The sequence below is a fragment of the Gossypium arboreum genome, chromosome 10 (genome assembly GCF_025698485.1).
Source record: "Gossypium arboreum isolate Shixiya-1 chromosome 10, ASM2569848v2, whole genome shotgun sequence".
Lineage (NCBI taxonomy): Eukaryota > Viridiplantae > Streptophyta > Magnoliopsida > Malvales > Malvaceae > Gossypium > Gossypium arboreum.
Window position 1 is genome coordinate 19202179 of NC_069079.1, and position 15069 is coordinate 19217247.

At 30.9% G+C, this 15069-nt stretch overlaps 2 protein-coding genes across 2 annotated transcripts; both read left to right on the plus strand.

Annotated features, from left to right (window-relative positions):
* Window positions 1-2697: 2697 nt before the first annotated feature.
* Window positions 2698-5978, plus strand: LOC108488413 (uncharacterized). The gene is made up of 6 exons (XM_017792691.2): window positions 2698-3171; window positions 3475-3695; window positions 3786-4044; window positions 4711-4890; window positions 5014-5169; window positions 5464-5978. The coding sequence occupies exons 1-6, from the start codon at window positions 3142-3144 to the stop codon at window positions 5641-5643; spliced, it is 1026 nt and encodes a 341-aa protein (XP_017648180.1). The 5' UTR covers window positions 2698-3141; the 3' UTR covers window positions 5644-5978.
* A 6957-nt stretch (window positions 5979-12935) lies between these two features.
* On the plus strand, window positions 12936-14843 carry LOC108488753 (uncharacterized). The gene is made up of 5 exons (XM_017793036.2): window positions 12936-13313; window positions 13408-13670; window positions 13759-13852; window positions 13947-14058; window positions 14479-14843. Exons 1-5 carry the CDS (start codon window positions 13109-13111, stop codon window positions 14663-14665), a joined length of 861 nt encoding a protein of 286 aa, XP_017648525.1. The 5' UTR covers window positions 12936-13108; the 3' UTR covers window positions 14666-14843.
* The last annotated feature ends 226 nt before the right edge of the window (window positions 14844-15069 follow it).

The window sequence follows — 15069 nt, forward strand, 5'->3', positions numbered from 1 at the left end:
ATCTAAGCTTCTAATCTAACCATTTAACACCAAAAACTTCAAGCATTCATCAATGGAAACATTTTGAAAAGCAATATCCGATTTAGTTAAAATGAGCTACCATAATCTCAAAAACATAAAAATTACAAGAAAATGACTAGATTAAGCTTACCATGCAGTAGTCGAATGTTAAAGACTCAAAAATGGCTTCTGGCTTCTCCCTTATGTTTATTTTGGTATTTCGGTTGGAAGAAGAAAGATGAAACACAACAATGGTTTTTGTTTCTTTAATTTATTATTGCATATATTATAATACTATATTTTATAAATTCTAACATTATTTTATTAATATTACTACCCAACCGTCCAGTTCAACAATGCAATGGTCTAATTGTCACTTTAGGCCTTTTGACTTAATTGCTATTTTAACCCTTTAGCAATTTAAAATCTATAACGATTAACTTATATCACTTTTACAATTTAGTCTTTGAAGCTTAATTAACTATCTAATTAACAAGATTAATGAGCTAAACTTTAATTAAACTTTATACTAATCTCGTAAATATTAATAATTATCAAAAATAGGGTTCCGACACTACATTTTTCAATATCACTAACTTTAGGATTATTACACTTGTACCTTAATTAACTATTAATTAAAAATTTACTAGACCAAATTTTCAATATATTTCAATACTAGCCTTGTAATTATTAAATATTAATATTTATGAACGAATTTATAAAATACCATTTCAAAGTCGTAATTTCGACACCACTAAAACCTAATCGTTACAAAATAACCTTTGAAATCCAAAGGAAAAATATCATTCCAAAACTTATATTATCCTATAGAATGTATTTTACTTAAATTTAACTTCTCTAAATAAATGCAAATAGTAAAGCAATGTAAAACAAATCAAATAAATGAAGTGTCAATACTTTTAATTTAACAATGAAAATATGTTCTTAATATAGGTTCAAATGTTATGATAGTCTTTGTACTTCTATAGAATATGAGATTTAATTCATGTGCTTTAAAAGATAAAAATCCTATTCTAATCAATATTATCGTTGATACCTACGTCAAAATTTGTAAAATTAATATGTTTATTTTTTATTATCAATCATATGTTTTATATCACATGAGGACATCTTAACCAACATGCCAAGTGAATAAATTTAGATGAAAAGTACTTATGATTTGAATGATTGGATTTGAGATTTTAAATAAATAAGTTAGAGGACTTAATTTTAAAATTTAAATATAAGGACTAAATCTCAAATTTTGTCAAAGTATAGAGATTAACACAATATTTTAACCTTTAATTCATTAGCAATTAAGAAAGAAATAAAAAAAAAAAAAGAGAGGGAAAGTCTACTTCATTCAAAATGTATATCATCATTCTCTCATGTCATTTGTGAAATTAAAAATTGTCGTAACTATCACTCAAGTTTGATTATTTCAATCATTTGCTTTAAAAAAATGGTGCTTGTAATAATAAGCTTTGACAGTGATGAACCATGTTTAGGTTGACTCTCATTCTATTATAAATTATGTGTCAACTTGTTACTTGAAAGGTTAAATTCTAAGGATAGTCCTTCTATTTATTACTTTAGTTCTTCTATTTTTATTTCTTCAAAAGTGGTTAGCTAGTTTGTAGTTTGCTGAAATACATTATGATAATTTAGATTGAAAACAGGGGTTGGTCACAACATCAGTCACTAACATTTACATTCATTGATGCTAATTTTTTTTTTATGTTTTTTTATTATAAATATACTTTGTACTTATTGTAGGTTAAAATCTCTAACAGTAATCATTAATAATAGTAAATTTTTGTTTTTCTATCTTTATTTTATTAACACATTTAGAAATATATTTTTTATAATTAAAGCAAAAAATTGTAGGGCCAAATTGATAAAAAAAATTATAAAAGGTGAGGGGCTAATTTTGTGATAGTGCTTAATTTTTTAACAGTGTAAACGAAAAAAAATAATGAAATGACTGAAAATGAACAAATCAAAAAGCAAAGAGGTTAATTTTGAGCAAATAAAAGTAGAGAAATTAAATTTGAACAAATCGATAAGTATAGGGACCATTGGTAGGAATTTCATCTCTTTAAAATTATTTTAATTTTAGTGATTGATTCCTATTAAAATTATTGATAAAGTGATTGATTTTAAATAAAATTGTTGATATAATTAATTATAATTAAAGAAATAAATAAAATACTTAATTTATGCTTCACAGGCCTTCCTTGTGCCTATCAAAATCTGTTGGTTTTTAATTTTACAATAGTAGTCAAATTACAGTTTTAGTCCTTATACTATGCTCACTAGATTTTAACATAATTTTATACCTCAATTTTTATAATATCATTAATTAATTTAAATATTTTATTATATTTAATATATTTATATAAACTTTTAAAATTATTAACACCATCAAAATTCTCTTTTAAATCCATATCTATTATAATAACATTTTTTGTTATATCTTGTCAATTGAGTTTTTTTTAAATGTAAAAACATTACATTAACGTATTTCATAGAAGAATTCTAACACGATAAAAATTAAATCTAAATTTTTTAATTTAAAAAGTAAAAAAGAAATTAAATTACTAAATAAAAGTAGGAGGACTAAATCAAAATATATAAAAATTATAAGAAGTTAGAACACATTTTAACATTTAATTGATTTCCCAAAGTGAAGCGTGTGGGAATTCCTTGAAAAGAAAAGCAAAAACTTATGTTCTAATTTAACGTTAGAAAAAATAAAACATCAAAGTCAAGACTATTAAGTGCAGGAAAAGTAGAAGCTTCCGCTTGTTAGATTCGAGGATCGTGCTTTGCTCATTGCTGGGGCCTTACCAGATTTCATTTCAGTTCAGCCATTTGTTTGACTGTGTTTCTTTCTTTCTTTTTTCCTTTAAATTTTCACAATTAAATAAATATCTGCACTTGTCAGTAGAACAGAGCAAACACTGGAAAAACAGCTGTTTTACTTCCATTTCATTGATTTCCACGAGGCAAAGGGAAAAAAAATATATATATATATAAGAAAACTAACCAGAGATCAGCTTAAGGCTTCAGCTTCCATTTCTCCTTTTCTGGGTTTGCTTCATCTTCAGCTTCAGCTTCAGCTTCTGCAAAATATATTTAATGGCTGAGTATATCTGTTTATTTAGCAAGGTACCCTTTCATTTACACTTTATTTTCTTTCTTCTTCTTCTTTTTTTTTAATCTTTGTTTTATAAAAGGAAATGGGGTTCTGACTTTTGTTCAATGGCTCTGGAATGTGTCGGTTAGTGCTAAAGCTCTAAACTTTTTGAAGAAAATGTTTAATTTTTCGTGCTATTTATTCAAACTATTTTGTTTTCTTAAATTAAAATTTCAGCTTTATAATTTCTGGGTTTGAAGGATAATGCTTTATTTCACCTCTTTGATCTGTTTCTAGTGATTCTCCATTGTTTTAACTTTCTTCTCCTTTTCCAGGATACACTCATTATAAAGCCTCCTAAGAAGTCTTCATTGTTTCAAAGAACAATAGCTTTATGGTTCGCAATGTTGTGTGGTTTTTATCTCTATGGAACTTGCTTAAAACATGTCGGTACTTTCACTATGCTCAAATTTCAGAACATCCAACTCATTCAGAAGCCATCTTTAGAAGCTCAAATTCCTACATTGCATTATCCAAAGCCTGAAAGTTTCAGTAGGTAAACAAGAAGGGTTTAATTCTATGGTTTTGTTTTTATTTTGGATTTAATCAAATTTGCCTTAAAGTTTTGGTGCTGATGCTTTGGCAGGGGTGAATGCGCTTTGAATCCGGTACGGTTTTTCGCTATAATATCGATGCAAAGATCTGGAAGTGGATGGTTTGAGACTTTACTAAATAGCCATATCAATGTAAGCTCAAATGGTGAGATCTTTTCTGTAATTGATAGGAGGAACAATGTATCGAATATTATACAGACTTTGGAGAGAGTTTACAATTTAGATTGGTTCACTAGTGCTTCCAAGAATGAGTGCTCGGCCGCAGTTGGCTTAAAGTGGATGCTGAATCAGGTAAACAATGTAGTCGGATTTTCAGTTATAATAACGAAATTTGCTGATAAGATTGTAGATGAAACTTGGAACCATGGCAGTAATCATGTGGTTTGGGCTTTAACTCTTTCTGTTCATTTTAGCTGTTGATGCTTGATGCCAGCACCCCCCTAAAAATGGAAAATTATTATTTAGGCCCTTTAAATTTTTTTAAAATTTTAAATTAGTAAAGGTAAAATTACACTTTGGCCCCTTAAAATTATAAAAATTCTATTTAATCTTTTAAAAATTATAAATATATAGACTATAAAAAAATTAAAATTTCATTCGGGCTCCCTAAAAAATTGTTCTAGTTTAGCCCCTGTTGATGCCTATTGGTCTATTGATCTTCAACCCATGCATTTTAGTTCTTTGGAATTTGATTCAGGCAGATGATGGTTCATAGTTTTCATTCATTGTTTTATTTATAGCATTCAATGGGTGATTTTATGAAGTTAAAGTGAGAAAAGTGCTGTGTTTACTATTCATCATGTATGTTTTATCTCTCTGGTTTAGCAAACAAAACCACATTTGTTTCTAGAAGCAACCATGTAAAGAACTCCGAAAGTGAGATGGTTCCAATCCAATGTGATGGATGGAAATTATTTGGTCTTATGAGCGGCTTGATTGATGTATTTTTTTCTGCAGGGATTGATGGAGCACCATCGAGAAATAGTAGAATACTTTAATCATCGGGGTATTTCTGCCATATTTCTCTTCCGAAGAAATTTGCTTCGAAGGATGGTTTCTATACTTGCGAATTCATATGATCGCAAAGCTAAGCTATTAAATGGAACCCACAAGTCTCATGTTCATTCGGAGCAAGAGGTCTCTCTTCCTTCCCTGCTATTTATGCTCTATATTGCAGACTCGTTTGGCTCGCCATTTTCTTTTTCCACTTTTTCTTCTCGACATTTGAACTTATTGCTGGTCGGTGGTCACTTAATGCAGGCTGCTGCGCTTTCGAGTTACAAGCCAATTATCAATTCTACATCACTAATAAGTGATCTGAAAGAAGTAGAGATGATCACTGCTAGGGCTTTAGAGAACTTCAATAGCACCCGTCACATGGTTTTGTACTATGAGGATCTTGTCACCAACCAAACGGTAAGGCCGGTGACTAATTTTCATGAGTATTTATAGTATTTCTCAACAGCAAAATAAGCATCTTCTCTTCTAAATGATTTGCACCCTTTACACGATGCCATTTTTTAAATTATCTTTCTAGATTTTTTTGGAGTGATTTAAAACTCGAGAAGGTTTAAACATAATCGTTAAACTTTCATGGATTTGAACAATGTGTAATAGTTTTCATTTGAAACTTATCTCTATATTTCATGGAGGCATTCTTCTCTAACTGGTGGCTCTGCCTCATGTCATTGGTTCCCGTGTTTGTGCCAGAAACTAAAAGATGTTCAAGAGTTTCTAGGCCTTCCACTGATGGAATTAACTAGTCGCCAGGTTAAAATACACAAAGGTTCGTTATGCGATTTTGTGAGCAACTGGGATGATGTTAACAAGACACTAAACGGGACCGAATACGAGAGGTTCCTCCATGCCGACTATGAAGAATGTCACTAACAAAAAGAATGGCGTGGTCGTCAGGTTTGGCTTAATTTATTACTGAAACTGACCATAATTCGCCCAGTTTGCAATTTTGGCTGTCATGAAGGCCGGCAACAATCAGGTACTCACTATCGTGAAGCCCTCGACCATTTCATTTCTCTTGATTTGTATCTTATAGATCATAGATAGACAGTTTGTATATTTGAGCTAATGAAAATTCGGATGAACCAATTCCTCATCCTCAGTGGCTTTATCCCTTTATGTCCATCAGGCCTTTTTTCCCCCACAATATGTGTATTCATGTCATAATTGTGTTACATATTTATACAAGTTTTGAGGTTTTATAATCATATCGTGTTCAAGATGCCCAAATAATTATAATCCTTGGTTCTTTAAGACAACGTTTTCAAGAAGCATTGCTTCTTTTTTTAAATGAATGAATCATTAAAGAGGAATGAATAATTCTCCGTATAAATGTGGACAATGTTCTTGGTTGGACTTGTGCATTAAATTTTACTGATATTCAAATCAATCACAAGAATCAGGCCAGATTCCAAGTTGGGTCCACTCGTGGAAAGGTCTATCCCAAGCCAGAAATCTGAGGCTCATTAAAGACTGAAACCCTTCTTTTTAAATTCAGCCACAGATAAGTTCCAAATCATAGGGGCCTAAGTGAAGTAGAATTTTTATAATCCTATTGAAAGCTGTATTTAAAGTTGCGTTTGCCTTCATTAGAGAATTCAATTCAAAGGAGTAACATATCTCTAACAAAGCACAATAGTGATGGGATTGGAATGTAATGGAATTGACCAATGTCATCATCTTCCGATGGGTCAACTTTCAACAAAATAGTTGGGGGGGGGGTTCAACTAAATATGAATGCAAAGAGGAGTTTTTAGTAGTCACAATAAATATAAGAAAGGACAAAATGGAGATGATGCTTGGCTTTTATACCTAGCTTGAAGGCTGCCTCAGGGGCTGTCTTTAGATAGTTGGTGAAAGGGGGTTAGCTGATACCTTTGTCCTTAGCCAACAAGACTGGCAAGGGCAAGGGCAAGGGCAAGGGCAAGGGCAAATTTGCCGGCCTTGCAGTCAGTACCGTTTGGCACATATGTTGTGAGTTGAAATAGAGCTAAAAGCTACTTTACCTTGGGATGACTTGTTAAAAATAGACATTTGTTAGTGTTTGGGCTTCATGGACCACATATTCTTTGGGCCTTTAGTTTTATGTGGGTTGGTATAACAAAATTCCCCTAGGTCTGAAGGAGGTCATAAAGTAGCCTAGTAAATACCTATTTTGGAGGGCATTGACTTGAGCTATCAGGTTCCCTATAAAAAGAAGTCAGCTTTGAGGGGCGTCGGAACTTGAACTCTAAAGTAAAGGTAAGGAGGAGCTTTTAGTTGATTAACAATAAAAATATCAAGATGGATATGATACTAGAGGTGATCATGGGCCGGGCCGGGCCGGGTCCAAATAAAATTTTAGGCCCGTCTATTAGGCCCGGGCCCGGCCTGGCCCGAAATATGGGCCTAAAATTTTGTCCAATCTAGGCCCGAAATAAAATTATTAAGCCCGAGCCCGGCCCGGCCCGCCCATATTAATTTTTTTCTTATTTCATTAAATAAAAATTTAAAAATATAATAAATCAAATATATTTAAAAACATAAAAATAAATATTAAAACAAATAAAAATAATACTAAAACAATTCTTAAAACAATACACAAATTAACAATATAATAAAAATAATTATATTAAAATTTAAAATAATTAAAATAAAATAAAATAAAAATATTAATATATAATTCGGGCCGGGCCGGGCCAAAAAACTCTTACCCGAGGCCCGGCCCGTTTTTTAAACGGGCCTCATTTTTTTGCCCAAGCCCATTTTTCGGGCCTATATTTTTACCCAAACTCTCCCATTTTTCGGGCGGGCCTTCGGGCCGGGCCAGGCCGCCCAGCCCATGATCAGCTCTATATGATACCTAGGTTGAAGGTTGCCTTAGGGGTTGTCCTTAGCCTGTAGGAGAAAAGGGATTGGTTGATCTCTTTGTAATAAGGGCTAATAAGGGTGTATAAGGGCTAATTTCTTTGGCATTGTCGTTGGTGTTTCTCAGTACTGGTCTGTCACATATGTTGGAGCTTGAAAGGGAGCTAAAATCTACGTTGTCTAGGGCCAACTTGTTACTAGTGGACTTTCGTTAGTGTTTTAGGCTTCATGAGTCACGTATTCGTTAGGCCTTTAGTCTTATTTATGTGGGCTAGTACAAGAAAGGAGAAAGATATAAATACTTCACCCATCACTCAAGCTATTTTGTTAGGTTTTTGTATTATAGCTTAAAAGTCAACTTTAAGAAAGTGAGAAATTCAACCTTTGGGCGTTCTACTTTGAAGCAAAAAAAAACTAATAGCATTTTCCCATTTTTTCACATCACTTGACAAACTGACTTTTTTTAATGTTGAATCTTTCAATGGTTTAGAATATTTAAAACACAACAATGACTATATTTGTTTTCCCATCACTATAAAACACAAGTCGGCATCTCTTAACGTTGAATCTTACTACCATTTACAATTTTACTTGGTATTTTTGAAGCCTAATAACGCTAGAGTCAACTAGCATATGTTTTAGGATGGGGCAACTTGGATACCTTAGAGGAACCCCAGTCTAAAAAAATGAGTGGTGAACGAATATATTCTTAGTTGGGGTGGTGGGGCACACCAAATATTGACTACTGCTTCGTGGGATTCATCACCCGCCATTGAAATGGAACATAAAGCTAAGGTTGGGAGATGAAGTATCTTATTCATATACATCTTATTATAACTTCATTATTCTACATTTTTCAGCCTACAATCATAAAAGAGAATTAAGATTCAATAAAAGCTTAGCTATTTTATTTGTTCATCATATATTCAGCTCTCATGACTTCCTTCAAATTTAAACTAAAGCTAGTTAATATTATTTAGTTATCGGATTTATCAACGTTTTAAAGTTTACAGAGATATAATTATAGCAAGGCAAAAACTGTAGCAAAAAGAAGTAATAGGATAGGAGGTTGGAAAAGGCATTGTGTTGTGTGGAAAAATACTGAAGACGGAAAGTTCAAGTGGCTCTCATTTCCTTTGCCTTATTTGGAAAGCTTTAAAGATACGGTGAAGAAGAAAAGGACAGCTGCGAAATTGACAAGCTCAGTCAGGACTCTTTTACTTTGTTCTCAACACTATAATTAAGCTTCTCGGAGGAGATAAAGCTACCCATCTAAATGTGATTTATAATTAGGTCTAAATGGATACTACAAATATTTTTTACATATAATTTTAGATATTAAAAAAAAAGAAAAGAAAAAAAGATTCATGTTTTGTGAAAGACAGGTTTCCGACTTAGGGTCCTAACCCGAATAGAAGTTGACCAAGAGATGGAACTAGAATAGGATCTAACCATTACTCCAGAGAGAGATTGGAGTTGGCAGAGTGGAGAGAAAACAGATACTTGGCATTGGGTGCCCAAAGTGGTGGATAAAAAAGCTCAGTAGGACCCTCGTCTGAAGCAGCATTATTATTACTTATATAATTTTCCCTTTGGAAATGGAAATATATTCTCAATTCTAAAAGGATGAGGCAAAGCAAAAAACCAACTCATGATGCTATATATATAAATGCTAATTCTTGAGGAAGAGCAGTGCAGTGGGCAAGAATTTACCGGCCAGGAATCAGGAGCACATGCGCACTGTCTTGCCGGTCATATCATCTAAACATTTTGCTTACTAATGTAAAATCATATAGTTATTTTTGCTGCAAATATATCGCAGATTTTTATTTTTCTAGAACAGATATAATAAATAAATGTCAGCGGGATTATAAATTGTAAAAATCAAAGTATATGGTCTATCCTAGTGTGAAGGCCAGGAGACATGCAGCAACAATTTCGACTAAAGGTAAACAAAATTTAATTTGATTTAAAAATTTCAATAAAAATTTAAATTTTAAATTAAATAATTTGAGTTATTTGGATTAATTCGAATAAAAAATTAAAATTTTGGGTTTAACTAAAACACAAATCACAGAATTCGAGTTATTCAAAAATCTAAATACGAAAAGGCAAAATTACGTCGTTTTGATAAATGTTTACTTTTTCTAAAATTAAAATTCAAAACAATTAAGTTAAAAGGAAAAACTATGTCGTTTTGATAAATGTTTACCCATTAAGTTACCATTATATTGTTTATTTAGTTAAATAATTTTATACTTTGTCTACTAGTTAAAAAATCGGTTCATGTAAACATAACATTGAGTATAAATAATATAATTCATTAACTCAACTCGAAAATTTTTGGCTTGATTAGATTCCATTCCATTTGAAAAAAAAATCAAATTGAGTTCGGTTGCTAAAATAGGATTCGTCAATTTGACTAACTCGAAATTTTTTGACTCGATTCGATTAATCAAATTCTCACTCCTAAGCCCAACCCCCTACGAAAACATTTATTACCATTTCAGAGTTTTTAATGTAAAAGTACTAGAGAAACCCCTATACGTAGCGGGGTATTGCATATCAAAACGGGAAAATTAGTCCCTCCGTTTAATTTTGTCTCTTTAATGATGACTTGAAATGTTGCCTTAAATGGTTAATTACTAATTTAGTCCCTAAACTATAGCTAAAATATCATTTTAATTTTTTTAAAAATTCTTAATAGTAATTCTAAAATATTAAAATAAATATAAATTATTAAAAATATTAAAATTATATTAAATCAAAATCAAATGGTAACAAGTGCCACTAATCCACATTTAATAGAAAATTTAAAGGAATGGTTAACCATAGGACTTGATTGGCGCAATACTAATAGTTTAGAGACTCAATTAGAATATTTTAAAAATTAGAAATTAATTTAGAATTTAACTATAATTTAGGGATGTATGATACAATTAATTCAAAAAAATTGAAAAAATAATCTTATAATTTTCTTTTGAATATCCAGGATTACTTATTTAGATGATAAAGTAGGCTATTTAAATTTGTTATTTGTATCTACTTTACTCTTTGCAGTTAATAAAATCGAATGTCTCAATTCACATCCTATATTTGGTTGTAAAATGATAGCTAAATATTAACACCACGTATAATGCTTATTACTAATTTTAACACATCAATTTATTTGGTTAGATAGTTAAACGTTAGTAGTTTTAAATTTGAATTTCGGATTTGATTTCTCTCTTATTTACATTTGTACTTTTATTTCATTTATTTGAAGCTTTACTTTTATTTTTAACTACTATTTTAACATTTTAACTCTTCCGATTAAATGATTAATTACTAATAATTTTATCCTTGAGTCCCAAGTTCGATTCCTCTTCTAACCATATTTGTATTTTTCATTTTATGTTTTAAGCTTCTTTTTATTTTTAATTAATATTTTTAATTAATAAATATATTGTTTTCAAGTTCTTTTATTTTTAATTCATTTTTAATTAACTAATTGTTTTATTTATAAAATCAAATAATTATTGCCAATTATATAATAAAATATATTTTGACAAATTTGATATTTATCACTATGTTAAATATATTTTATTTTATAAAAACATCAATTAATTTTTTATATATTTTTCTTTATATATAATATTTATATTAAAATATTTATTTTCTCCACCTATATTGTGAGTATGGTGGTTTCTATTATTATAAAATCAAATAATTATTTCAAATATCATTATTATTTTTATATGTAAAATATTTAAAACAATTATTTCAAATACACATACAAAAATATATAATACTAAAATTTACTACACTAATGATATGAATTGAAAAATAAAATTACACATAAAAATTATATTTACTAAAAATAATGATATTTGACAATAATTATTTGATTTTATAAATAAAAGAGTTATTAATTAAAAATAAAAATAAAAACTTGAAAACTATATATTTATTAATTAAAAAACTTGAAACAACATGAAAAATATATATATAAATGTGCTTGGAAGAGAAATTGGATCTAGAACTCAAGGATAAAACCATTACTATTTAACCATCTAACTAAAAGAGTTAATATGTTAAAAATAGCAATTAAAAATAATATTAAAGCTTGAAACAAAATGAAATAAAAATACGAATGTGAATAGAAGAGAAGTCGAAACCCGAGACTTAAAACAAAACCACTAATATTTAACCATCGAACCAAAAAGCTAATGTGGTTAGTAGGACGCATCTTTAAAATTAATTTATTTTCTTAAATATTTCAAAAATCATCAACCCAAAACTCCAAATGTTTTTAGAATCCACATTTTTTTAATTTAGCCTCAATAATCTAAAAAAACTAACCTAAAAATTAGATTTAATTTTTAAAATCTAATAAAATAAAAGATAAAAAAATTTGAAAGACAAAATAACTTTAAATTATTAGAGTTTTCACAAAATGTTAAAATTTGTAAAATAAATTTGACTTACTAAAGATATTTACTAGATTCTAATATTTAATGGATAATATCATTTAATTTGGATTCAAATACTAATACTTAGATTAAATTGAGTAGAAAAAATCAAATTTTAAAATGGTTATGCTTTCTCAAATTTAAATAAATGATTAGAAGAAGTGAAAGTGAACTTCTTTCCCAGGCATTTGAACTAAATTCGAATTTTGAAATCATTATTGTGTCGGGAGGGCTTTATCTGAATATCATCCAAGCCTAAACAAGATTATACTCATACGGTAACCATTAAAAGGATGAGGACACGTGATGACCTAGTAGTCAAAGGAGTTCATTGTCTTAAGTGTAGCTTGTGTTTGAGTCACATTAGTCGTTTGGGTTTTGCCCTATTATTGTTATTCACCAAAAAAAGAAAAATCAACAACTTAATTTAGTGACAACAAAATTATGTTGATGAGGTATGAGAACTTAAATTCAATCCCAAACAATTTCATTCCCATCCTTATTATAAAAAAAAGAAAAAAGAAAAAAGTCAACCTTCATACCAACTCCTAAAATTAAACACTTGTCAGAACTAGGTAAAAAGGGAAAAAGCTAAAAGGTTCCAATTGAACATGGAAATTTACCTATGAAAAGGAATATACATACTATATATAGCCATTTGCTCTTAGGCCCTGTCAGTCTGTTACTACTAAGATCAGGCAAAGTTTTAACTTGGCTAACCAAAAACTCTTCACCGCAAAGGCCATTGATGTTAATAGAACAAAAGGAACATGGTCGAAAAAGCTTGGAAAAATGACATTTTACCAATCAACCGAACTTTTCAGACAGACTTGTCAATTTACCACTGGAAAATCAGAGATTCATCATTCCATATCTATGATGATTGATTGGGCAACGCATGCAAGGAAATAAAAAACTGTGTGGGGTTATATAGAAAGGAGTCAAGACTCTATTGTCAGAGAGGTTTAAGGCAATTTGCCTCTAGATAAGGAGGCAATGACTTAGACAACTGAAAGTGTTGCTTTTAAACCTTAGTCCCCATGATTTGCCATCTCATTAATTCTACTTTTGAACCAACTTCTCTTTGGAAAACTCAAGGTTTACTAAAGATGCGCAGAATTACAAGCTCCAACACCGCCAAAGGCGTTGCTGCCATTGTGGGCGTCGGCCCTCAACTTGGACTATCTATTGCCCGAAAGTTTGCTCATGAAGGATACACAGTCGCCATCCTCGACCGGGACTTAGGTACCCTCTTTCTCTCTCTTTCTTTCGCTCTTTTTTCTCTTTTTACACAATTAATCAATACCGGATTATGTGTGTGTGTGTATGTGTTGTTCAGGAAGGTTGTCAAGATTTGCAGATGAGATAGCGAGGGAAGAGAAAGCGCAAGTGTTTGCAATCAGAATAGACTGCTCGGATTATAGAAGCGTTAGGGAAGCGTTTGAAGGGGTTCTTTCCTTAGGATTTGTCGAAGTTTTGGTGTACAATGCATATTACCAGCCGGTTTCTTCGCATCCCACTACCTTCACCGACATTAAAATTGATTCCTTTGAGAAATCTCTTGCTGTTTCCTCCCTTGGTGCTTTCCTTTGCGCTCAACAGGTAACCCCACCCCTTTCTTTCCATCCAACCATATAAATAACCAATCACCTTCTAAAATTTTTATAATGTTGGACCGAATCAATGGAAGGTGCTTCCTGGGATGGTGGAAAGGAGAAGAGGAACCATTCTTTTTACTGGTCGCTCAGCTTCACTTAATGGCATCCCTGGTTTCTCTGAACTATGTAATGTTCACCCTTTAAAACATATTACAAACTTACCAAAACTTAAAATGGAAAATGAGAGTATATGACAGTTTATTGTAAATCAATGAAACAGGCTGTGGAAAGTTCGCCCTGAGAGCTTTATCCCAATGCCTGTCAAGAGAGTTCCAGTCTGTTGGTGTCCATGTTGCCCATATTATCATTGATGGAGTCATTGGTCCTCCCAGGTAAATTCATTGTTACTCCTTAAAATATAGTGTTTGATAACTTCCATTTTCCTATTTAGCTGCCAATTTGAAAATTTAAACGATTTATGAATGTGAATAATGTTATACTTTTAAATATCTATTATATTAAAACTCAATTAATTTATTTATAATATATGCATTTCATTTTTACAATTTAGATACTAAATGAAATTTAAATCTACATTTTCAAATTCATATTTTCTAGACTTGAACATAAAATGTTTGCGTGACAATGAGATACGATCTTTGAAACTTATATTTCATATTAATAGGAGAAATCATATATGTTTTAAAATGTTGAAATGATAAGTAGTGTGCAGTAAATATATGAGGTGACGATTGAATTGCTGGAAAGAAAATGAATGAATGATGAACAATAAAGTTGAAATGGAAATGCAGGGGGGCTCACCAGGGGTTGGCTGGGGAGCTATGGCAAAGCGGAGTCGGAGGGGACCAAACCTTGATGACAATGGACCCTGATGCGATAGCTCAGACCTACTGGCACCTGCATGTTCAAGACCGGAGCGGTTGGACCCAGGAGATTGACCTCCGTTCCTCCGTAACCAGATACTCTTACACCCATTGATCATATATATGATATATATGTATCTTCTCATATTTGCAGCCTCTAATCATTTAAAACTCCTCCGTCTCATTATAATCATCTTCAATAGCTTTCATTTCTTTATACACTAAATATGGTTTAAAGATTTGCTATGTATATTTACTCTCTTTTGTTTTTAATTTTATTTTGAGTTTCAAAATATGTGATGAATTATAAGTTTGAGTGTGTGAATAGAGCTTGGTTATTAATTTTTTTTTGGGAAAGAAATGTAACCCTTTATTGAGAAAAAAATAAAATCCAAACAGTAAGAAGATAGAGGATACGGATAACTAAACCCAAGCAAGTAGGTTTACCTCATACACCTGAACCTATCATCCGCAATTTCTAACCATACTGACATCTGGTATAGACGAAATATTTTCATT

What these genes read in the sequence shown, in the direction of transcription:
- LOC108488753 (XM_017793036.2), top strand. Translation starts at nt 13,109, where the DNA reads ATGATTTGCCATCTCATTAATTCTACTTTTGAACCAACTTCTCTTTGG. An exon ending in CATCCTCGACCGGGACTTAG is followed by an intron (nt 13,314 to 13,407) that starts GTACCCTCTTTC and finishes TGTGTTGTTCAG; the next exon opens with GAAGGTTGTCAAGATTTGCA. An exon ending in CTTTCCTTTGCGCTCAACAG is followed by an intron (nt 13,671 to 13,758) that starts GTAACCCCACCC and finishes AATCAATGGAAG; the next exon opens with GTGCTTCCTGGGATGGTGGA.
- LOC108488413 (XM_017792691.2), top strand. Translation starts at nt 3,142, where the DNA reads ATGGCTGAGTATATCTGTTTATTTAGCAAG. An exon ending in ATGTTCATTCGGAGCAAGAG is followed by an intron (nt 4,891 to 5,013) that starts GTCTCTCTTCCT and finishes CACTTAATGCAG; the next exon opens with GCTGCTGCGCTTTCGAGTTA. An exon ending in ATCTTGTCACCAACCAAACG is followed by an intron (nt 5,170 to 5,463) that starts GTAAGGCCGGTG and finishes TGTTTGTGCCAG; the next exon opens with AAACTAAAAGATGTTCAAGA.